A 24,739-nucleotide genomic window follows, 5' to 3' on the forward strand; every position below is an offset into this window, starting at 1 on the left:
CCTTGGCAAATCTATAGAGGTTACGTGAAGATTATAGAGAAGAGTTCCACAATTCAGAAAGCAAGTGAACGTATTCATGTGTGAATAATTGGTATTATAATAGTTTGAGTTATAGAAACTCAGTTCTAAAAAGCAGGATTCCTCTGACAATAGTATTTCTACTGCCTCTGGCACAAATAGTGCCAAAAGATTGGGTATCAATGGATACATTTCAGATGAGTAGTTTTAAAAGGAATAATTGAAAAGGTGTTAATGCATTAACTTGCAATTGTATATGCTCTGCTAGTTTTTTTTTTTTTTTTTTTTTACAAAGTTAACTCCTAGTTTTTCTTCTGTAATCCATTACCTGTTCTGTTACTTACTGAGAACTTCAATGTGTCATGAATCATACAGGCTAAAAAGTGGTTCTGCTCTTGATGGTTTACAGTTTTGCAGAAGATAAACACTAAAGTGAAGGAGAGGGGACTCCAGGTTAAGTTTATTATTTAGCAGCAAACCATGAACATTTGCCCTTTAGTTTTGTATCGGTGTTACTCTTTGGTAGCTCCTTCTTTACTGAACCGTTGTTTCTCAAGTCTGTGTTATTCTTTCAGTAGTGCCTTTTTCTTTGTAGTGAATGTAAAGAGAATGTGGATAATGAAATCTGGTGCAGACTTCTACATTTGGTCCCATGAGTCACTGCTCAATTCAACACCCTTGCTACTCATACTAGACTCTTAGTTCTACTCGGGGAGTTGGGCAGGACATAAAGACTGCTGGTGGTTTTTTTTTTTTTTAAATACTGCATTATTTGCTCGAGTTTTCACTCGTCCTCTGAAAGAAGAAAACTGTAAGAGCCAAGCCTTTGCCTGCATCGTGTATGAAAGAAAATCAGTGTAACAACATTAAGGGTGCTAAGGATCTGGAACCAAAATTTCTTCTCATATCCCAAAAGGCATTGCTTTGTAGAAAGCAGTAATACAGCCTAGAACAGAATGAAAAGGTGCCCTTTTGAAGGGACGCTTTGTATGTTAGGACCAGAGGTCTACTTTTGGTATGGTCAGGAAAGTAAAAACTGGAGAACATACTCAAAGGTGTACTTAGGTAGGGGATTATCAGCCTCACTGAGGTCCTGAGCTTGTGTTAAATGAACTCAAATCTGAGATTTAGGTACATTTATGAAAACCTGAAGAAAAAAGGCTTTGGTGGCTGGAATGGAAGTGGTTGAAAGGAGGAAAGCATTTATTTATCTGAGTGTCAGGAGAAAAGGTTGATTCTTAGAAGCATACAGACAAAAAAAAAAAAAAGGATATTTGAAGTGTTGGTTACAGGTCTGGGCCATTCAGGTGACGATAGTACTTCCTTAAAATAACTGTAAGAGTCTGGGAAGGAAAAATTTTGGCACTAACCAAATGCTATTGACTAAACATGGGTGAAAACCAAAACTAGATTACTGCATTTGTCAGTACAAAAACTGTTAAACGTTGAGAGGGCATATTCTGCAGTATCTGTCAATGAGAAGAGGGCGTATTCTGCAGTATCTGTCAATGAAAAGCTGTTTTCTTTCCTAAACCGCAGCGGTTGGCTGTAGGTATAAATTTATTTGAATATTGTGACATAAAGACCAGTTTTGTAATAATAGCAGTGTTTCAATCAAAGCTCTGCTTTGTGCGCATACTTTGATGAGGTGGATGAAATATTTCCTGCGTTCACTGGTTTTTATGCAGCGTAAAATAGAAAACCTCAGAACTCCTGGGAGGAGATCTTCTTGAGACACTTCTTGCTTTGTCCTAATTAAAAACAATGAAAGCAACTTGCACAACTGTGAAAAGGCCTGTAACTTACATTTGAATAGTTTGCATGAGAGTGAGAGTTAGCTGGACTTGCTGACTGTCATTTAGGAAGACTTGATACTTGATGAAATGTGTAATAAATAAATAATTCCATTTTACTCTGATTTCTCACATGCTTAGGAATTTTAGGAATGTGCCTGGGGACTTAAGCAAATACAGGCTCTCAGGTAGAGGTTGCAGATGGAAAAAATAGTTGCACCAGTAAATGGGCATTTTTAAAGTATAAGTCACCAATAATGATAAATGCCACCTTATAGCGAAGTTACCCTAAAAGCCAAAATCATTGGATCTATAAAATTCCAACTTCCTTACTAATTTATACACTTGAAGACATGTTACATTCCCTTGAGAAAACTCTTCTGTTCTGTGTTTTATTTGTCCATCTTTGGAGTTGACCCGAGGATAAGCTCATTGCCTAATAGGGGATTTTTTTGTCTGTAAGTTTATTAATCCATGTGTTTAGTTTCAGATCTACTGTGTGTGTGATTGCTGAAAATCTCTTGCCGAATAAAGGGAGAGGTTGTTAGCTTCTGATAAGTTACGTGAACAGGTTGTGGTTCATCACCAATAAAGCAGTGAAACTGACTGTAGAAGCTGCTATCAAATCTCCAAAGTAGCTGGAAAAAGAGGGTTTTCCCCTCAATTCTTACAGTTCTTAAGATTATTTGTAACAATAAATACGTGCTCCAAATGAAACTGTTTTATTGCAATGTGATTGTTCCATTAGATAGCTTTTAAAAGGTTAAAATTTATTCCTAAATGTAGTAGTTAAACTACCTGCTTACATATGGGGAGGAAGGTCTGAAGTATACTTGTACTTCTTTGAGCTTCTGTAATTTAATTCTCACCACTTGTACCTGCATAGTGCTTGTATCCTCAAAGCTGTGCAGTAAACACGGATCTTTGTAACTCGGTGTGAAGTTGGCAGACACAGATCTGTGACTTAATACCCCATAAATCAAAGGAACTTACAAATAGCACGAACGTTATGGAGGTGCTCAGCATAGTTGATTTTGAAACGGAGTAGAAGTTGTTAATCTGTTAACTGCTGGCTAGCATTTTCAGTTATAAACACTTGACTGCAACTTTGCAAAAACACCAGCAGTCTGCATCGTAACTTGAATGTGAATATAGAAGTTTCTGTTTTTCCCAGTCCTTTTCTTAGTCTTCTGAGCTGTGTCTTAGTGCTCTTGCAGAGGACATTGACAACGGTATTAGGTTTGAATGGTTCTCCTTCTGTATTTTCTGACTGTACTGCAAGCGTGCCCCAAGACCTCTTTCAGATTGGTGCTCTGGTTGTTGTATCTCTGTAAATAGGTTGGGATTGGGGACGGACTTTTTCTGAGAAGCTTGTTAGGTGATTTTTTTTAAAAGGCACAGGAAGCATGCATTGGAAAAAGCAAAAGTGAAAAAGTAAGGATGCAAGAGTAATGAAAAAAGGATCACGTGCCTAAGTTGCTTCAAGTCGAGTTGTATGTATGGGGAGGCATTGGTGATGAGACTAGATTAAGAAGCTATGTTTCCCCTTCTGCATACAGACTCACTGCGTAAATGCAGATGTTTGTGCGGTCTTGCTTTGTACTGGGTTGCTAAAATGGTCTGGATTTAAAACAAAAATCCTCATTTCTCAAAAGCCACATTTTGTCTTTGCAATGAGCTTGAGTACAGAGGAGAATGGGAGATGGAGGAGAGGGTTATTCTGTAGCTGATCTAATAACTGAAGATGTCTTCGAATTGACACTGGTCATAGATGGAAATCAGAGGTTCTGACCAGATAAAAGGCAAAAAACCTTTTCACACAATGGTTGTGCATTGGTACAGGACACATGGACGTTGTCTAATCTGCATTCAGGAAGGTTTTCAGTATGTGACTGGACAAAGCCCTGAGCAACCTGGTCTGCCCTCATAGCTAACTAGCCCTGTTTTCAGCAGAAGGTTGGGCCAGAGACTTCCTAATGTCCCTTCCAACCCAAATTATCTGTCAGTTCACACATTGCACTTCCATCTGTTTCCTTTTGTAATGCTTTCGAATAGCTGGTGGTGTGAAAAGGGAAAATGACAATAGGGTCTTTAAATTCTGCATTACCCAAATGCGAGTGACTGAGTTCTACATCATTGCTTTGCTGTTTTCTTCTAGTGGTTTACCTGCAAATGGGTAAATATGAAATGTATTAAGTAGGAAAGACTGTTTATGGAAACGAGCTACAGTAAGAGTTTTGTATGCAACTAGTTGTACTTCTAAAAGTCCTTTGAATCTGTACTAATTTGATCACACTGAAGTCAAAAAACAGCTGACTTTTTCTTTGAACTGTGAACACATTTGCCTCATATTACAGCATATTCTAATATACTAGTCTGTTTAAGGGGAGGTACCTGTACATCTAAAAGTTTTGTTTTCTTTTTTCCTTTATAATTCAGTTCGAATAAGGAGAAAGTCAAGACGGCGCTCACAGTGGGGCAAAGGCATTATTAAGAAGAGGAAAGTCAATAATTTAAAGAAAGATGAAGATGACGCAAAATTTGCCGATGATGAAAACCACGGAGAAGACAGTAAATTGCTGGAAAATGGAGAGCTAGAGATCAGCGCTGACTGCATTGAGGAGAATGGGGAGGAAACAGGAGACCTCTCTATGACAAATGATGAATCCTCTTGTGATATTATGGATATAGATGCAGAGCAGAGGCTTAACAATGGGACGTCAGGAAAAGAAAACAATTTTGCATCCACAGAAGAAGAGAGCTCAAATGAATCTCTGTTAATAACTGACAGTGTTACCCTGAATACTCAAAAGGATTTAAGGAAGGACTCGACATTGAAAGGGAACCGTTTAAATGGAGAGACATCTGTACGCAGCTTAGAGGGTATGCCTGTTCCAGCATGTCACAATGGTAAAATGGAATCCGTTGATGCTGTTTCAACCAATGACAACAGCTATGGATCTAGTAACAAGCAAAAATCTTCATCTGAAGATCAGCCAAAGGGGAAAACAGAAGCTTCCAGTGAAAGCCAAGGAGCTGATCTCGTGAAAGCTGAGGTACCACACTGCAGCAATAATCAAAAAGCACTACAGAGCACAGACGTTGAGACTAAAGATGCTGAAGCAGATAAAGAAGGTATAGCTTGTTTCAATTCTGTTACTTTAGTATCCATGTTAAATGTGTATGTTTTTAATTTTAACATATTAAGTTGTTATAATGCAATATTTTATAAACTGCTGTTTATGTGAAACTTTCACTATGCTTATGAAATTTAATTCCATATAAACAAATAGGAAGCCCACCCTTGACTTGCTGTAATGTTCTCTTTAAGCAAGTAAGTTTATCTCCATACTTAAAATATTCTGGGTTTGTATGCTTAAAGAGAAGTATCGTAACTATCGAGATAACATTATTTAAACTCTAATGGAAGATTTATAAACTATTATCAACGCAGGTAAATACCTATATGATACATGCTTTGGTCTATAGGATATATTTGATATAAATTTTTATCCATATGTCACATGTTTGGATTTTTTTTGAGGTGGAGATTTATGATAAAAGTGTCATTGATGTTAGATCATAACCCACAGAATTACAGAATATATGTAGTCCTGAATCCTTGTGAGCCCCTTCACTGTGATTCTGTGGTATTTCCTTAAAAAAGAGTGCTCATAGCAAAAGTTAAAGCAGTTTAACTTACAGGAAAAGCCAGATACACCATTGTTTATCTAATGGAGTAGATATCTGGACTTACAGTCAACACAGTTAATAGTGCAGTGAAAAGATAAGAGAAAGAGAAGGGAAATCCTGGTGGTGCATAAAAGAAGGGACCATGTCCTTTGAAGAAAAGAGACGTAGTTTCCTCAGGGAAGAGAAATAAGAGCCTTATGCGTGATTGCCTTTTTAATTAGCTTTTCAGAATTATGTAAAAGAATGAAATCTTTACTTCAAAAGTGGGTGCTGAGATTTACAAAATAAATTAGCTTTAATGAGAGATAGGAATTACGAGAATATCACTACATACACGGTGTCTGTGTGTGTACACGCATTTTCTCTAAGGGTAAGGAGCATAGATGAGGAAAGCTCCTAAGGATATCAGAAGAAGAGTATGGTATATGTTAGAGCCATTACATCTCAAAATTTAATACGTATATTTTGGATACATTAAAGCTGTATTATAGTAATGGGGAGGAAAGAGGGCTCCTTAAGGAAAAAAAAAAGGCATTTTAAATAGTTGAGAAGGAGAAAAACAGTGAATAAAGGTAGGGCTAGAATCAGGAGAAAACTTTAAAATATTTTGTTCTCCAGAACAGGACTGGACAGCAGCTTTAATACAGAGGTGGAAGAAGACAGAAATGTGTCACCAAAGCGTGACGTTTCAGGAGTAGAGCAGATGTTTGGATTACTGTGATGATGAAGACATGGGATGCTTTGGAAAGAAAAATGAGAATTTTGAACTACTTATGAAGAAAGACTTTGGGACTTAGCTTAATATGTGAACTTCTCTTAGAAGCTGTGTAATTTGACATTGTTAATTAGAAATGAGGAGAAACTTTTTCAGTGATGTTCAATATTCTATTGAGATTTCAGAATTAAGTTTTAAAGTTGATGAGTTTCATTTGTGCTTTGTGAGCTGTGGTTTTGTTCACTCATAAACCTTGAGAGTTCTGTGAGGCTGATAAATAACGTGCACCGGCAGAATCATCATGCTTGCATAGTTCACAAAATCCAAGCAAGATCAATTTTATTTATTTTTTTAAATTACAGGTATGTTGAAAAGTAAGAAAACTCGAAAAGTCACTGTGGAACTGTCAAAAGCCACAACTCTGGAGCATGTCCCAGGGGAACCATCAGATCCCTTACCCTCTGTAGTTGTTGACCATGACAGACTAAAGGTAATAGAACTGAAAAATAAATTGGATTGCCAACAGGCTCAATGGAAAACGTTCCCTTCCTTTGTTATAAAGCAAGATTTCCTTTATTTTTGACCATGAACAAGTTTTTTGGCAGCAGTAACTTTTAAAGATGATTTGTCAATCAGTGTTCTTGACTGAAAAGTTAATAAACCTGCTGAATCCTAATTTCCTCATCATTACTACCTTTACAAATACAGTAATGGCACAGCAGTCCACTATTTTAAGAGTTTCTCCAAAAGCTGCAATTGTGTGTTAATTGGACATGTCAGTAGCTGAAGAACTGCTGGGTGCCTGGTAATGGGGAGTTAACATCATTGTCTCCCTCCCCGTGGACGTATACTTGGTGGAAAGAACTGTTAGTGGATTGGAAAGAAAATTGGAATTTGTGCTGATCTTTTGGCACTATAGATCGAACTCCTGCTAGTTAATTTTGTTTCAGTTTTGTTTGTTTAAGCAAAGTTGCAACAGAATTTGCTGCGTTCTGTAGTAGAAACTAGCTTGACCTACTATGAAATTTAGACCCCACTTGCTGTGGATTACAGATGTTACTTTCTTTGGTAAGAACAGAAATGTTGTATTAGGAAAAAAGTCTTAATATTTACTGCTGCTATGGTAAAATACACACTTTCACCATTTGTTTATGAGCAGTTTTAGAAGCTTTTCTCCCATGCACTTCTTTTTATTGTTCAACATTTGTGGAATTCCAACTGTGTTTCCATTTGGCACTTTTAAAGTTCATGTCAATGTAAGTTCTTAAAGATGTCCACTTCAGCTATCAAGACAGTTTTTATGGTTTATCTTAATTATTGACCAAGACGTCATAGGATTAAGTATCATTCAAACAGAACAAACATTGCACTAACTATTCTCTGCATAAAATCTAAGACAAGAAAAAAAGCATGGGTGTAAATAGGGAAGAGAAATGTTGAGTCCTTTTGGATCAGTGTGGAAGCAGTGGCCTTACTATTAGTCAGCTGTGATCCCTTTTATTTGTATATATATTTGCAAAATAGGGTTTTAGAAGAAGATGGATTACACTCTGATTTGTTCTTTAAAGGAAAAAAAAGTGGTTATAAAAGGTCTCCTAACTTTAACCTTTGTTATTCTAACAGAGACTGCTTGATTTGGTGGTTAAGAAAAGTGACAACCTGACTGTTGACCAACTTGAGAGATTGTATTCACTCCTCAGCCAGTGCATCTACAGACACCGTAGAGACTATGACAAATCACAGCTTGTTGAGGTGATGTTGTACAGTTCTTTATTTATCTGACTTTTGTGAGAATACATTTTTTTCAAGAACTATTTATGTTCGTTGTTATACTAGCATGCAAAAGCTTTAAATACACTTTGAGGAAAGTATTTATAAAAATAATAAAGCTTAGTATAGTAATGGCTTAAAAAACAGATTGTTTAAAAAACTTTCCTCAGAAAAGGATTAAGAATTTAACCTAAAAGAATAGAGGAAAACGAGGATAGAATGCAGCAGCATTTAGAAGCATGTGCTAGCAGAGTAAGAATGGAGCAGAAGCAGGAACTTTCAGGTAGTCAGCTTGGCTCTGCAGATTGTTCCTAAGTCACTTAATTTCCCTTATCCTTCTGCAGTATGGGACATCTGCTTGATTGTAGCTATATCACAAAGGAACCTATAAAAATAATACCAGAAAGGCATTATGGGTAGAATCATAGAATGGTTTGGGTTGGTAAGGACCTTTGAAGATCATCTACTCCAATCCCGTTGCTGCGGGCAAGGAGGTCTTTCACTAGGTAAGGTTGTCTTGACGGTGAGTGTATCAATCTGAACATCCCTGGCCTTGCCCTTCACCGACTTGCATTATACTGTTCATTTTAGGTGCAAATACTTAGTCTTCTGGAACCACAAGTTTAAACTGTGGGCAGATTTTTTTTTTTCAGCCTTTCATTTCTTTGATATGAATAATTTAATTCCTGTGCCAGAAGTTCCCAAATTTGTGAAGATAGAGGCTACTTTGTAGATACACTAAGCCAACAGTTGCTGCTGTTGTCCCTGCTTGCATTTGTGATACTAATTAAAAAAAATATATATATACTTACCTTTGCTTCATGCAGTTTGCTGATGGGGACTTTCCTGCAAGACTAAAAGCATTCAGCCTTTTTCTATATCAGGAAATACTCCCTTGATTATAGAATCATAGAATGGCTTGGGTTGGAAGGGACCCTATAGATCATCCAGTTACAACCCCCTGCCATGGGCAGGGATGCCACCCAATAGAACAGGTGGGCCAAGGCCCCATCCAGCCTGGCCTTGAACACCTCCAGGGGTGGGGAATCCACAGCTTCTCTGGGCAACCTGTTCCAGTGACTCACTACCCTCTGTGTGAAGAATTTCCTCCTAATCTCTGATCTAAATGTCCCCTCTTTTAGTTTAAAACCATCCTCCCTTGTCCTGTCGTTGTCTTATCTGAGCAAAAAGTTGCTCTTGGTCGTTTTTATAAGCCCCCTTTAAGGTATTTAAAGGCTGCAGTGAGGTCACCCTGGAGCCTTCAGGCTGGACAGCCCCTGCTCTCTCAGCCTTTCTTTGCAGGAGAGGTACTCCAGCCCTCTGATCATCCTTGTGCCCTTCCTCTGCACCTGTACTAACAACCCCACATCCTTCACAACCCCACATCCTTCTTGTGCTGGGGGCCCCAGACCTGGACGCAGTGCTCCAAGTGGGGCCTCACAAGGGCAGAGCAGAGGGGCACAATCCCCTCCCTCCATCTGGGGGCCACTTCTCTGTTGATGCAGCCCAGGATGCGGTTGGCCTTCTGGGCTGCAAGCGTGCCCATGATCATCTTGGGAATGTCCAATACAGCGTGATATTTGCAAGTTTTCTGCTCTGCTGTCATCCTTTTCCTCTGAAGTGTTTTCATTTCAAAGGCCTCCCGGCTACATCAGCAGGAAGTGGGTCGTTCTACTGTTGGTGTAGGCTGATCATAACTCTGGTTGTGCTTTCCCTCCAGCAACATTGTTCTAGCTGCAGAGTGGTGTGGGTCAGCTTGCTGATTCACCTGATAACCAACCTTGCTGGTAAAGGGGCAAGAATTGCGAGGTTCCAGTTTGATCACTGAACACCAAATATTTTTCTCCATGAATATTTTACTACAAAACCTGGGAAAGCTTTAATGTAGGATATTACAGAATTCTTGCAAAATACTTTTGAAACCATTTTCATATTATTCTGCTGTCTTCACCTAAAATATGTTGGAAGTCTGGGCTGAGTGTTATGTAGAATAAAAAGACAAACGTCTAGCATGAGCACTTAGAGGCAGATTACTTTGATTCTCCAAACTGTGCAGATCTGTGTTTACAGCTGGGTCACCAATGGCACGTGTGTAGTAAGAGTTGAATTCGTGCACTGTGCCATTGCAATAGTTTCTTAATATATATAAAATACATTAATTATATAAATGACCCTATTACACTTGGATTTTTTCATGGACTGTCATGGTGGAGTGCTTTTCTGCATTAATGCTTCTTTAATTAGTTTTCTCTTTCACTGTCTTTTGCTAGCAGATGGCAAATAATAAGCAGAAATGTCTATTTTCCTATGAATTATTTGTTGGTGTTTCAAAAAAAAAAAACACACCAAAAAACAAAACAAAACAAACCAAACCAATGATCTCCACCCCAGTAAATATGATTACGTAAGGTAACTTTATTTTTGTCTGTATATTTATATATAATTGATGTTCTGTGTTTCTTGCAGGAGATGGAAAGAACAGTTCATGTGTTTGAAACATTCCTGTGAACTCGTCAAGATGGGTGGGTTTATCCTCTCTTAAACTGCTCACGGGAGAGCAGTCCTCTGAGCCATTCAGTTTCCATTTGCACCAAGTATGTGCAGAGCCTTGGTCTTAAGTGCTCTCTCTTTTTCTTTCTGTTGAATTTGGTGCTATTGTCTCAGGTACCTGAAACCAACCAGCCTACAAGAACCAAACGGAACTTCATATAGTTGTATCTGATATAAATAAAGAATACAATGCCACAGCTTGGAGATTTTTGGTGCTACAGAAACTGTTCTCATTTCTGCTCTTGTTCACTCTACATGCATTATCTTTGGGGAAACTTCAGTCAAAGTGGAGACCAACATACACGAGAGAACTGGAAAGAGCAGATCTAAGTTGAATATTTTTAAACGGGCAACCTTTTTTTAATTTTTTTCCAATCTTTCTCTTCTCTGGGGTAACGGACAAAAAATCTGTTCTAAAGAAGGCAATGATGCATTGTGGTAGGAATCTTGAGTAACTGGATGTACAGTAATTTGAAGATGAGGCTCTCTAGAACTGCCTATAATGTGCCTTTTAGTCAATTGAGAAAGATAAGGCTAATCAATTGGTTTGGATTATAGCAAATGGCAATGTTAGAAAGCTCTCTTCAGAATGAAGATCTCCAAAAGGATGACTTGTATTCTCTTCATTGGATGGCAGCCAGTATTATGGTTCTATAATGCCTGTCTTACTCTACAGAACTAAACTAAGACACACTGAAAAAGCCACATACTTTACCAAAATGGTGAAATTCCTTTTTCATTGGTATAGATTTGTTTTAGAAACAAATTACACGGTGAAACTATTCTGTGTTGCTAACAGTGAAGCATTTTCCCACCACTTCTTTGTTGTCCATTTAAGTTCTTTAAGAAAAAAAAAAAGTTAATACTGGCAGGTTTCTTTCTGAAGTTCTGTGTTTGTAATATAGCTTGGACTGTGTAGTACAGGTAAGAAGATGCTATAATCGATGAAAATCCTGGAGTCCAAGCTCGCTTGAAAGTAAAACTTAAACTAGGCTTCAGGACTCAGTCAATGCAAAGCACTGTTAATGTGAGGAGATTGGAGGACAGCCTTTTCAATTGATCTGTTCGGAGCACAGTTCTCCAGGTCTGAATTGTGTAGTTCAAAACCTTTCCTTTCTGGAGACTGGAGAGAACAGTCTAGGCAGTTTCAAGAAAAAACATGTTTTGTCACAAGCTCGGTGTTAAAAACGTTACCTGGGCTGATTTATTTCAAACCTAAGTGGAAACTGTTTTAGAGAAGTTGGCTGGTGTTACCATCTCTAACCATTCATCGTGACTGTCCCTATGTAGCTGTGGAAGTGTCTTTCCAGAAATATGCAACACAGTGTGATTAGTTTTTAATTAGAGAAAACAGTCTTGGACTACTGCAGAGATACTGAGCTACCTCAGCTTTTTGTATTTTAGTTACCAACAGTGTTTATGGAGGACTGTAATCACTCTGCTCCCATTTACAAGCTGAAGCTAAGGTACTTGTCTCCACCTCTATGGCTAATAGCATACCACTGCAGAGGAACAAACACGGGCCTTGGGCTACTGCAGTAATCCAAAGTGCTTTGTACATTGTGTTTCAACATCGTTCTGTCGTAGATCTTCTTCTCCCCTGAATGCCACTGTTTTTCTTTATGGCTAATGGCAGAAAAAAAGGTTTTTAAGTACTCATGTACATCTAGTTACACCTTCTAAATGCAACCCGTGCAGAATCGCTGTATTTTTTAGGTGGGAAAGTGCGATTAAAAACAACAGCAAGCAGAAAACACATTTAGAATGAGATTCTTTGATCTCACATTTGTTTAGGGGATTTTTTCCATGTTTCGTTTAGTATTTATTAGCATCATACCTGTTTGAGATATTTTTGTGTCTGGTACATTAACAGCATTTTGTATTTTGATGGAAATTGTTACAAACTTTAAGATTTGATTAAATAAAATGTAGCAGATTTTTTGTAGCAAGTTTCTGATAAAAGGGTTTTTTGCAAGTCTCAGGTTCTTGCTGCAGAATTTTTTAAAAATATTTATTCCAGTTTCACTTACTCAAAGAAGTTTTTGTTCAAGTAACAGCAGCACTTGTGGAAGATAAAACTGCATACATTTTTAAGATGATAATAAATTTATATGCATTAAAACAGTTGAGAATTTTAGTCACCAGTGAGTGTGAAAAAAAGCAAGTTTAAGCTAATGCCTAGCATTAAAAATGGTTCGAAAAGGTCAGGTTTCTAAAGGAAAATTTTTACTGTCAGTTGTTGATTGGGAGAAATTTGTAAGAGGCAGCCCTGCTAATTGGGGAGCTGCCCTGTTGTTTTAGAGAAAAGTAGCTGATTTCAAATGTTAGAGTGGACAGCTTACATAAAACGATATACCCACCTTCGTAGCCCAAATAACCACACTTCAGTTTTGTTTTCCTTTACAGATGTCTGGTGGTTATAGAGTTAAAAGCAGCTGTTAATCGATCCACGTGGTCTCAACTTGTTTACTCTTTGTATGTTTTTAATTTTTTTGCCATATAGCACTGGCAAGGGTTTGTACAAATTGACCTCTCTTCCTTGTTTCTTGTTGTGAAAATTGCAAATAAACTCCTGTGGGAGTCCTTGCGCTGGGGTCAGTGAAACGTGGCCACCCAGAAGAAGGGTGACTTCTCTGCGGGGTTGGCGGGGCTGTTCTGGAGATAATAGAGTTGCTCTTGGGTAAAGTTGATGGCTATGGAGTTAATTGTATTTGCAAGCTTGAATCTCACCTGTGATTAATTTTTTTGTTTGTTCTGTTCTGTGTCTTCTGTATTGTTACTTGATTTCCTCATATGCCAATGTATTTATAGGATTACTGTTTTTTGTCATATCCCGTCTTCCTTTTTTTTTTTTTTAATTAAATTGGTGGGTCAGCTCTGGTTTTACCTTCAGTCTTCTGAACGGCAGGTCCTGCAGCTGATGGTCCTTTTTTTTTCTAATTTTATTTTATTTTGTAATCAAAACATAAGCTTGAATTTGGGCTTGTACTTGCATCTTTTGTATCTTGTACATTGGGTTATTTAGACATTGGGGAGTCCTGTTTGGTTTCATTAATGTGTGTCTACTTCGTGGATTAAGTAGACTTCCTTCATCAACGATGGTATATTTTGGATTCTATAGTTTTATTCAGAACTGTGTTCAAATTGATGTTTTGCATTTTGACTTCATTTTACGTTAGTTTGAAGTAAGTTATTTAATTTTTTGAATTTCTGGAAATTTTGAACATTTTACTGTAATTTGTAATATAACTGCTGTGAAATACTTGAATAAAGATGACAAGAAAACACAGCTTTAGCTCCTTCAAACCTGTTGTATTTAAAGGAAATTCTACCTCCTGGCTGCTTTCTGCTTTCAGTCTTTTTCTTACCAGACCTCCTCGATTTTGCAGGTGACATGTTTTACCCCGGGATCTTGCTGTTTTGTTGTGTTGAGTGGTTTAATCCGTAACTCGTGCTTTCAGTGCTTGTCCATTTAAGAAAAACACTTCTGATTAATTTTGACTACAGAAATGAAGTTAGCATTGTATGCTGGTAAGTGAATAACATAAACGCTCTGAAGTTATGGAAGTTATGTAGTTATGAAGTCCTAGAAAATGTGTCCAGTTACAGGGAAACACCCAGGACAGCTCACAGTACGTCAGCATTCAAGCACCAGGGTTTCTCATTAGAGTTTTTTAAAGGAATCCTCTTCCCTCCCTATTTATCGTAGTTCTCCTTATTTTATTTATAAGAATAACTTAAGTATATCTAAAAATTGCTTTAGTTTTCCCCCCTCTAATAAAGCTGCTAGGGGTTACGGAAGTTCACAATCAACCCACATCTTACATGGGAACTGTACTGGCAGTTTATCCAGAGGTAGGTAACTGCTTGTAATTTCTGTAATGTGGAACAGAGCATGACAAGCTCTTACGTAGATGTGTTACGGCCACTCTCAAGGCGTAGGACAGAAAATGCTCCTGTTCCCTTCCCTCTTTTCCTCTGTTTCTTACACTATAGGGTTCCTGGGCAAAAGAGCTAAGAAAGAGGGCAGGAACTTGTTTCATGTCTGACTTGGCTGTTACATGCAGCTGTGACAGCACAATTAGATGCTAATTGTGATGTGCCACAGTCTGGATGCAGAAGGCCTGGGCCTTTCATGTCAGCAGGGCCAGCCCTGCTGTTGGGTCTGACGGGCACGGAGCTGGGTGCCCCGCAGGCAGCAGCACCACACCTAGCGCTGCCCAAGGGGGTTGCGGGCTCTGGATAAGGAATGTGGGGTGTGGGGTCTTGTTATTTCCCCAAAAACGGAGAGAATAGTGTCAGGCATAATTTCTGACAGTGGCCCTAAAGACGATCAGTCAAAAGCGACCAAACTCTGCCTTACGGGGGCATTGGAAAACCCTTCTTGGAAAAACACTTAGTGAACTTGCATGCTTCAAAAGCGTGACTTAGTGAGCAGTAGTTGGGTTTCATCAGGTGCGGTTAATAAAGCCTTAGGAAAAACTGGAGCAGCAGCCTGATTTGTCAAGTGCTCGCTGCTTAAACCTGCAGCCTTCTGCTGTTGGCTTCTGCATGTAACGTAGCTTTGACATGCAATTTCCTGTATTGCCTTAAATTTGAAATGCTCCACATCCTCTTTTTTTTTTTTTTCCCTTTAAGCCACTCAGATAATTTATTTAAATAAATTAAAAATGAGATCCTTTTGTTTTCTGTCTCAGGCAACATTTGGATCAGGACTTGCAGTATTGGGGGTTTTAAGCTAGCACTGCATGTGAATAAATTCTGAAAGGCAAATCAGTAAACTTACAAACTGATTAACGAAGTCAAACACTTCATTTTTCTCCCCGTTTTATGCATCACTTGTGGTCATGTAACTATTATGTAAAAATCAGGGATTATAAACTTTAACACTAATTAATTCAGCCTCATTCCATTCCTAGGTGAGGAGTTTTTTTAGTGTGATGATTTGCATAGGGAGTGTATTTCAGTTTAACCCGGTGCCAGCAAACGGCTGCGACTACTACTAAATTCCATTTATTTTAGGAACGCGTTTGATTTATGCTATATTGAGCCTTGCTTTGATAGTAGAGAATTACCATATTAAAAGAGCGTGGAAAGATACTGAGATTTCAGACAGATTCACTGCTTTTAGTGGAATGGTCGTGTAAACCTTGCCGTTCTCAAAGTTTGTTAACACTTGGATGCTGATTTGGAATAAAGTTGATCTAGAGGTTTGAGTGCAAAAAGTAGCCTTGAGTTAATCTGCGTTAGAAGGCTCCTCACCTTCAATTCCAGCAGCGGGGCAGGTTGAGAACAGGGGGAGGCTGCTGGGACATGAGTGCAGCCCTTGGGGTGTGTGGGCATGCAGCAGGAGCCGGAACGGCTCTGGGGGTGGGTTCCTCCAAATTTTGTGGTGGTCGCCTCGGTCTTACAGCGGTCAGGAATTTGGCAGAGTATGCACAAGATGTGTATGGGTCCCTGAGACTGGATGGCTGCTGAGAACACTCACACCGTCTGTCATCTGGGGTTTTTGTGGAGCTGAATTCATCATGCTGAAACAGCCCTTGCATCGAGGTAAAATTTCAACTTTGCTATAACCCAGAGATGTCTGTATATGGAAGTGGGAGCCTGGAGGAAACCGAATGACCCTCTGGCTTTGGGACTCTAGATTGGGATGGAGAAACTCAGGGAAGTTCTTGAAAGGGCTCCGCCTTTGAAATAGTTCTTTAGTAAATGAAGTAAAGCAGAGGTGAAGATACAGAAAATTACTTCAATGCACATACATTTAATTTGGACTGAATTAATTTGCTAAGAAACCGAATCTCTGCTGGAGAGGGAAAAGAGTATCATGTTGCTTCAGTCGAACTGTTTGTGGTCTCCAAAGCCCCAGCTCTCTGTTGTAAAGGCCTTGCTGACGTTGTCCTGCCAAGTTGGTTGTGCCTTGTAGGGTGCCCGCTGCTTGGGGGCTGGCGGAGGAGCAGGGATACCCGATTGTGGTGGACAAGGACAAGTTGCCAGTTGGTTTTATGTTCCGAACACAGTTCTGAAATGAGCTTTGATGGGATGCTCTGTGACAATATGAAATGTTTAGTGAGGTGAAGGAAGTGTTACGTGATTGTTTGTGGCTATTAGCATCAGTTTATTCCTGAATTACTGTTTTGTGTAGACGTTTTAAGTACCAGAAACATAAGCATGAAGTCTGCCATTTATGTGAAACACTGGGGATACAATAGCTTTAAAATGAGTGGCTAACCTTTGTGTCAGGGTTGGAGAGCTCCAGAGTCCTGCTCTGCACTTCAGCACGTGTCCAGAAGGCAGCAAGCTTTTATAAATGAAAGCCTTCCTTTTCGCAAGGCTCAGTGGACAGCCACAAAAGCACAAACTGAGCATAAATCTTGGTGTTAAATCTTTTCAGTGCTTTTGAATGACTTTTGGAAACAGAAGCGACAACTCTTTAGCTCTGACACCAAATGATGGTGTAAATATTTCACAATTCGGGGTAAAAAATTGTGTCTATTCACACAGATTTAGTGTAAGCAGAAAATGAATGCTGTGGGGCATATGATTCAACCTCGTGCATGCACAGGGTCTACTACCTTCTGTTTGGCTGAGCAGCCTTTCCAGGAAAGCCTTGATCTGGGCAGTTTGTACGTCTGTCTTTGAGCCTTTCATCAAATGGTTAAGCTCACGGGTAGAACCAAACCTTGCTCCTCGCTCCCAGGCACAGCTTCTTGTCTTTGCTTTCTGTTCCAGGTTAGAGAGGCTTTCCATATGTAGGCTTCCCCCCTCTGCCCCCCTAATGCACTATGACACGATGATTGAGTAGCCTCTCAGTCATCTTTTTGCTGAGCACAATGAGCTCTTTGTGGCTTTCACTGCATTTTTCTCCATCCTTTAAGTCAATTTTGTGACTTTTCTGCAGTGGGTCAATTTTTCAACATCTCCTAAAACGTTTGTTCATGGTGGAAATTGATGTGATATTCCAGCATCGGTCCCACCAGTGCCATATAGAGAGCTAAAATCGCAGGCTCCTACTCACCGATCCCCCTTTTACACATCCAAAGATCAATTTAGTCCTCTTATAGCGTGAAATTGGGCTGGGAGCTCTTGTTGCTCGATTCTTCTCCAACTTACAGCTTTCATGAGCATCCCTCGTTCCCACCTGTCTCGGTCCCATTTAGTTTTATTTAAATAAGGCTGGGTTTAGGGGTCCCAGCTAGCCAGAGGAGCCAGAAGAATATATCTGACTTGTTCTGTCCTAATTATCTTCTCTGCTAGTCTCTGTTTCCACAGATCTGTGACCAGTGATTTATGTCAACGTTTTCCATTCAGAAGTTGGAAGAGGATCCCTGCAAAGGCCCCACTAGACAAACTCTGATAATACCAACGTGGGAAGTACTTGACCGGATTAGATATTCCTCAATTAATCTGCCTATTCGTAGCCCGCTTAATATTTGCTGTCTGAATACGGTACAGCAAGAAAGTTGAAGTATTTTGTCACCTGCTGTTGAAAATCTATTACCTTATCAATCAAATGCGTAATCCTGTTGGAGAATGAAATCAGGTTTGTGATACAGCCTATTTTCTCCAAAATATCATATTTATCCTTATCTCTTTGATACGCGATCAGGTTAGTCAGATATCATCTTCCCATTTTTGCCTGGGATTGATGTCAGGTGAATGCCCTATAATTACCCAGTCCTTTCATTTGCCCTTTTGATAACTGGTGCATTATCAGCACTCCTTCTGAAATACCCAGGTATTCCAAGAGCTATTAAAAACGAGTGTCAGCAGGGCGGAGACTTCTGGGCTTTCTTGAGGTGGGCAAGTGTAAGTTGCCTCCTGAATTTGAAAACCCGTATCCATTAGGGGAAGCCTAATATTCTCTGTAGGTAGGATGCGGTCTGGAAATGACGTCTTACTCCCTGTAGGCAAGGTCTTTCTGAATAGCAAACAGAAACGTGAGTCATTCCCAAATACTCCCCGTTACATTTCCACCCCTCATTTTCCATGGAAAGCCTGCATGAGGCATTGATGTGTTCTGATATGTAAACAGAAAGGCTGGGGATAAACTGAAGTAGGTAGAATTGAACTCAGTGTCAACAAGTAATGGAACAGCGCATTCATCGGCCATGAAAGTAAATAACTTATTAAAAACGAGCTCTTTTAATGGAAACAGAATGGCTACAGAAATTCCAGCGCGCCTTGAAATCTAGGCTTGCTTTGCAAAAGCTGATTATTTTTACTTGCGGGGAGGGCCGGTGTTTGTGGTAGAGCATGATGCTCATTGTGCTCTTAGGGCTTAAAACATTTGGTGCAGCAGCCTTCAGGACTCAGTTCACTGAGCCTTCCTCTGATGCTGCCCACAAAAAATAGGATGTATTACAAATTAGGGTCCCTAAGTTCCCAAAATTGTAGAGGAATCGGTTCCTTTCTATCTGTAAGAGCTGTTATTTTTTACAAACCTATGTGTTTTAGCCCCTGCTTGTCATCACAGTTCCTGCTTCTGTATTAATTACTTTACTTACGAATAAAATAAAAACAGGGGAGTTGTGAGCGCTGCTCTCTGGACAGGTCGTGAAAGAGCTTGGTGTCGCTGCCAGGATGAATCTGGCCGTGTAAGAGGGGGAATCTGAACTCTGGAGGAAGGGAGAACGTTGGTCAAAAGTAACAGATGATGAAATTAAAACAGCAGGCAGCCTTTCAAACCTTTATTGCGGAGACCCCCACTAATGAAAAATTCAGAGGCAGATCTGGCTCGATGACAGCACTGGAGCTTCCTTCTCTGAGGCAGTAACGGAGCCAAAACATTTAACTCTGCGCGTAAGGCCGGTACTGACTGAAATGGAATTTATTTAGATGAAGAAAATTGGAATTTGTTACTGTATACAAAACCCACTAGCTAAACAGGAATCACTAAAAACGAAGGCATGCTATCAAAAGATGGATGCCAGCGCCTCGCTTAGTGTGGGTCCTCTCCCGAGGCAGCTGTCTCTGCTATTTTTGAGCTACCTTGAGAGGGGAAAGGAGGCATTAAGGGGCGAGCTTAAGGGTCGCAACCAATTTAAGGCGCTTGTTTTAGTGCGACAACTTGTAAAAATGTCAGAGTGGTGCAGGGTCTGTGTCGTTGCAGCCCGCCAGCACTTGGCTGCGTGTGCCGTTTGTGGGTTCGTCCCCCGCTCGAATGTTGTCACCTTGGGCGGTTTGTGATGCGGAGGCGAGACGGCTCCGGGAGAACTTCCCCCTGCGCTAGAGAAAGCTGAGTAAAGCTTTGGGACCGGGTCCAACTTGGAGAGAAATCCTTCACGAGAGGCAGGGTGGGTGGGTAAGTACTCGAAGCGGGCTGTGCGTGTTGTGGTGCTGCTGATTACCCGTAGTGGTACTCGTGGAGGCAGCGCGAGCGCGGGCTCCAGCTCCTCTCCCCACTAATCCTGGTGGCTGCTCAAAGTGGCGGCTCCTGCTCGCCTTGCTTCGTCTCGGCTGCACCCAGAGCAAGCTGAAGTGTAATGAACGCGCTAATTAGGTTGCTCCGACTGCACGGTGCCAAGCTCAGCCTGAACACCTAGCTGCAGTTAATTAAAAGACGGCATTTCTGAGGTCTTATTGGTGCTTGCTGCTAGATGAAAGAAGGGAGAAAGGCAGATGAGTTGTAAACTGTCAGGCGTGGGCAGTTCCCAGAAAGCAGAGACCAGCCCCAGTCGGAGATGGCTCTCCTTCCCCAGAGAGCGTGTCGAACCAGCCAACAAAAAGGGTTTTTATCACTACCAGGCTGCCCAGCCAGCCCGGCCCCTGAATTTCTTCAAGTTTTTAAGAAGAAACATCTCTGAGCAGATCTGGGCACAAGATTCATTTGGCAAAAGCTCCCAGCCAGCTTCCCGGAGGGGAGCTAAAATAATTTTCACATACAAGTAAAGCAAATAGCCTGTGTCTTGCTCGGCCTACCAAGTAGTATTGACTAGTGCTGAGGAAGATCCTCGCATGGTGATGGAAAGGTTGGCCGCTCATCCCACTTGGGCTGGGTTACGTGAGTGTATAACATCGAATTGCGAGGCTTTTAGTAATCTGCATGGGCTGTTCAACCCGAGCCGCTAAGCCTAAACTAAAATGTTTAACAACTGCGGTCAAACTCTTAAACACACGTGTAGATGTGCTCTGTAAGAAGCCAGGATAATTTCAATGTGTGTGAGGTTATTTCTGTTAATGTGCATAGCAGATAGTGCCCCCAACGATCCAGATGAACTACTGCAGTGGTATTTTGAGGCTAGCTATATTTGGCTCATCTTTCTTCCACATCCAACTTTACAGCGGCCGGATGACGCCCTAATGAAACATCAAAGAAGCCAAGAATGGTTGTACTTAACCATGTATTCAAAGCCATGTCCAGTGAATCGCCGAACTCCTGCCCTGAGACAGAGCAATTCTGACACAGGGCAAAAGCGGCTTTCATCTTTCAGACATCGCAGCTGCCGTGCACTGCAAATCCCAACTTCCGCTAAAAAAAAAAAGGCAAAAAGCTGTTTAGCAGCGTTTTGAGATAAAGCTTTGAGTTAGTTTGCTAAATGATCTTGAGCCATTTTGCTCTTTGCTTAATAGCAAGTTTGGGGAAATAGATGAAGACGAAACGGTCTTGATGAATAAAATCCAAATTCACTTCTAAGAACTTTTCCAAAATGAGAGTGGAAGTACTTTGGAAACTGCTGAGCATTTAAACATTAGCAATAAATTTTGAGATTTGCAAGACAAAATAGCTGGAATTAAAATAATTTCATCCCTGGCCGGGATGAAAACTGCAGTAACCATTAATGCAATGTTGTTTCTTGTTGACTCGTGACAAAAGTAACCCAATCTGGATGCTGAATCTAGATCTATAAATATATTTATTATAATATAACAAGAACTTAACAGTAAACATAAACTATATACAATACCATTACAGATAACCCTGTTTTTAATATTATTCACAGAAATAGCCAGTTTTGTTCCAGTGTGAGAAATGAAGAAATAAGCTAAATTGGAAATGTTGAATGTGTTTAGGTCTTGCTGACAGGTAGCACCTCCTTTGGAGGCAGACACACACCAACACTAAAATTAGTCCTGCCCCAGGCAGTTAGAAACTTGTGCTCCAATCGTTAGGTTCACACTTGCACCCTGTTTGACATAAATACTTTAAATGACATACTAGTATATAATTTTTGTTTGTGCTTATTATTTTTCTAAAGAATAAATAAAACAACTGCATAACAAAGGCTGGAACCTCACTGTCAAAATGAGAGACTTGAGTCACCGTAGACCTTGACTCAGCTGACTTGAGCACTTTTTTTCTTTAACTACTGCAAGATACAAATTTCATTTTTTTAAATTTTATTTTATAAACGATTATTAATAAAATAAGATGATTAGCTAACATCTGCATTGATTTCCCCAAAGCTGTAGGCAGACCTCCCTCAGTATAAAAAGGTGAACGTATTTGGTATGAAATTCAACCAGATATTGACTGTAGGATCTCACCCACACCCTGATGAGGACCTCCTGCTTGAATTACCGGCATGGTGTTTGGAGTTGGAGTCTGCAAAGGCAAGAATGGCAACTTTTTTCCCTCTACTTGGAAAGAAATCAGGCAATCCTTAGCTTGGGGTTACTTCCTATTTGTTAATTTTAAGAATCTTTCCCCTGCCCCCTCTGTGTTTCCCACTCCATCTTCCATTTGATCCTTTTATGTATAAATTTATAAAGAATTTCCACATCACAATGCTCTCTGGATAGACAATATTTTAATATATATAAAAATATAACCCCTGTGCTGTGCATATACTTACAACTCTACATAGTAATCATTTTATGTCTCTTATACTGGGCTTAAGTCTATGCATTTTTCTACCATGGGATTTAAACTTGTGTGTTTAGAATCTGTAAATAAGTAATAAGGTAAGATTTCCACACCTATGGGGAAACTTAAAAAAAAAAATCTTCTCAGACTTTACATAAAAGGAACCAATAGTGGCGTATGTCCCAATGTAAGGAATTTTGGTTGAGAGCCAAAACTGAGTGCGTAGCCACAGCTGGAGGCATCTGCTCCTCCGCTTGTTGAAAACGTGGGAATCCCACACTACACTGCCACAACGCCACCATCCCAATCCGCAGAACCGAAGTGCCGTTCAATCGGGAGGATGTCTCCGGATTGGAAACCGTTTTCATTTCGTGTTCCAGGGATCGAGCACTGTCAGGTTTGCTCATCAGCAGGAACCAGGAGGAAATGCTAGAAGCCCCGCCACCAACAGATGCGTGCGTGCCCACACAAGTATCGCCGGGAGCAGAAATTCATACAGCCCAACAGACCTTTTTTTTCCTCGTATTACATGGAATTGTGTTACCAATGGCTCCTCTTCTCCCCAGCCCCCGCCTCTTCCCCCCTTCTGGGCTCTGCTCTAGAGAACTGAAATATTCATTTGATCTGATGGAAGACTGACATCAATGTAAGCCATCTGTCACACAAGATTTCTCTCAGTCATTGGTATTGAAAAGCATGTATTTGTTAAAAACAAATGTAGGAATCAAAGTGGTAAGGACACTTTGACCTTTTAAATAGATTGATGCCTAAAGTGTAATAGTAAAACTAATCTGCACGGTTATTTTAAGAATCAAGCTTGAGCTCTAGAAGTAAAATGCAGATTTTTTTTTCCTCTCTTCCCCAGCTTAAAAAATATGTGAAATTCTATTGCACCTGGGTTGACCAAAAGCCGACGTCCAGAACAAGTGCCACTATAACATCTAGTGACACACTTGTAGTATTGTTACAATATCTTACATAGCACGGAGCTCTCTGCTCCTCGTTCACCAAAAGGTGAGGATGATTTTTCTACATTCAATGTAGACACTATTCAAGACTTTAGAGCAATATGTTCACTGGCTGTCTTTGCTGCTTTTGTGATTAGTAGTAGTGTTCTCCTTGCCTGCTCTCAACAGGTACAAACAGTTCTCCATCCGACTCCTCGGTCGCGTCAGCCACTCTGAATGTACTTCTTGATTACTACGCAGCCATGTCGAAAAACAGGGCATGGCATATTTGGTAGAAGTGTCCAGGTATTTGTTTTAGGGTCATAGGCTTCCATGTTGCCCAGCGCAGGTCCTTCGCTGCTAACAATCCCACCGGTGGCATAAATTTTTCCGTCGAGAACCACAGCGCTGTATTTTTTAATAAAGAAAGTTTTAGTTAGTGGACTTGCCAAACAATTCGCTTTTTATGCTTAAAAAAAAATCCTGCATATTTCATAATAAGGGATATACTATGAATACGTTTCTTATTTATATAAATCTGTGTGGGCACTCCTTTGCCTTCTCCCTTTCCCTTTCCAAAATTAATCCTCTTCACGGTCCTTCCAGGTAGGTTAAATGTCTGTCATTTAAACAGCAGCAACAAACAAGACAAAGTTTCTCCAGCCCCCATCTGGACTCTGCAGCAAAGGTACCAGGACGTGGGTCCCATAACACTGTGCATACACACACCAAAAGCGATCATAGCTATTCCTCAGGCTCCCTGCCTCCTTGGGCAGCGTAAAATAAACCCTTGCTTCAACTACTCCTCTGATAAGCAATGAATGCTGCAAAAGGGTCAGGGGAAAACCCTCCCCAGATGCTCTTTTGCTCCTTCCCCAGCCACTCTCAGGCAGGAGGTGCTGGTGCTTTGTCCTCCTTGCCCAAGGGTTTCTTTCCCCTTTGCTGGTTTTTCCCCCTGCTGGGCTGGGAAGCGAGGGGCAGGAGGAGTGCTGTTGTGTGGGAGAAAGGGATGTGGGGGGACACGTGTCTGAGCAGTGCTTGGGGATGTGCACCTCTAATCTTATGTCTAAAGAAAACAAAAACCTTACTGCATGCTTAAAATGAAAGTATTCAACCTCAGAAATCTCTTGCAAATTGAGCGTAATGAGGCTGGGGCTAATCCAGGGGTCTGTAAGATGTTGATAGTAGGGAAGGGGCAGAGGTGTGAAAGGTATTTGGAAGGAAAATGCCATTCAGCCTGATCTTCAGTGCCTTGTTCTGGTGCTGACTTCTGAAAGGGCATGGGCAGGTCCCAAAAGGCCACTGAAATCGGGCTGTGGAGAGGAAGATCTCTTAGACTGAAAGGGGATGTAGGGAGAGCATCTCCTGCAAGCTGCTGCTGACGTTTAAAGATCCTGTAAAGCAGGATGGGGCTGGTGGTGGTTGTTGTCTGGAGGGGGGAAATCCT

The 24,739-nt window shown here is 40.4% G+C and overlaps 2 protein-coding genes across 25 annotated transcripts in view; one reads left to right on the forward strand and one right to left on the reverse strand.

The window, feature by feature from the left end:
- ATAD2B (ATPase family AAA domain containing 2B) overlaps positions 1-13,979 on the forward strand; it is an 83,274-nt gene extending 69,295 nt beyond the window's left edge. For 2 of the 5 annotated variants that reach the window (XM_050709479.1, XM_050709478.1), the window contains exons 25-29: positions 4,251-4,946; positions 6,582-6,709; positions 7,843-7,971; positions 10,456-10,511; positions 10,654-13,979. In XM_050709479.1, coding sequence (XP_050565436.1) covers positions 4,251-4,946; positions 6,582-6,709; positions 7,843-7,971; positions 10,456-10,497 — 995 coding nt within the window. In that variant the 3' untranslated portion in view covers positions 10,498-10,511; positions 10,654-13,979. Of the gene's footprint in view, positions 1-4,250; positions 4,947-6,122; positions 6,437-6,581; positions 6,710-7,842; positions 7,972-10,455 lie in introns of those variants that run through there. The other 3 variants (XM_035560215.1, XM_035560218.2, XM_050709480.1) reach the window with 2 other exon arrangements.
- Positions 13,980-21,378: 7,399 nt separating this feature from the next.
- The window catches only part of KLHL29 (kelch like family member 29), a 391,775-nt gene continuing 388,414 nt past the window's right edge, over positions 21,379-24,739 (reverse strand). For all 20 annotated transcript variants that reach the window (XM_035560203.2, XM_035560199.2, XM_035560193.2 and 17 more), the window contains one exon: positions 21,379-23,700. In XM_035560203.2, coding sequence (XP_035416096.1) covers positions 23,517-23,700 — 184 coding nt within the window. In that variant the 3' untranslated portion in view covers positions 21,379-23,516. The remainder of the gene's footprint in view (positions 23,701-24,739) is intronic.

Source organism: Cygnus atratus, chromosome 3 (genome assembly GCF_013377495.2).
Source record: "Cygnus atratus isolate AKBS03 ecotype Queensland, Australia chromosome 3, CAtr_DNAZoo_HiC_assembly, whole genome shotgun sequence".
NCBI lineage: Eukaryota > Metazoa > Chordata > Aves > Anseriformes > Anatidae > Cygnus > Cygnus atratus.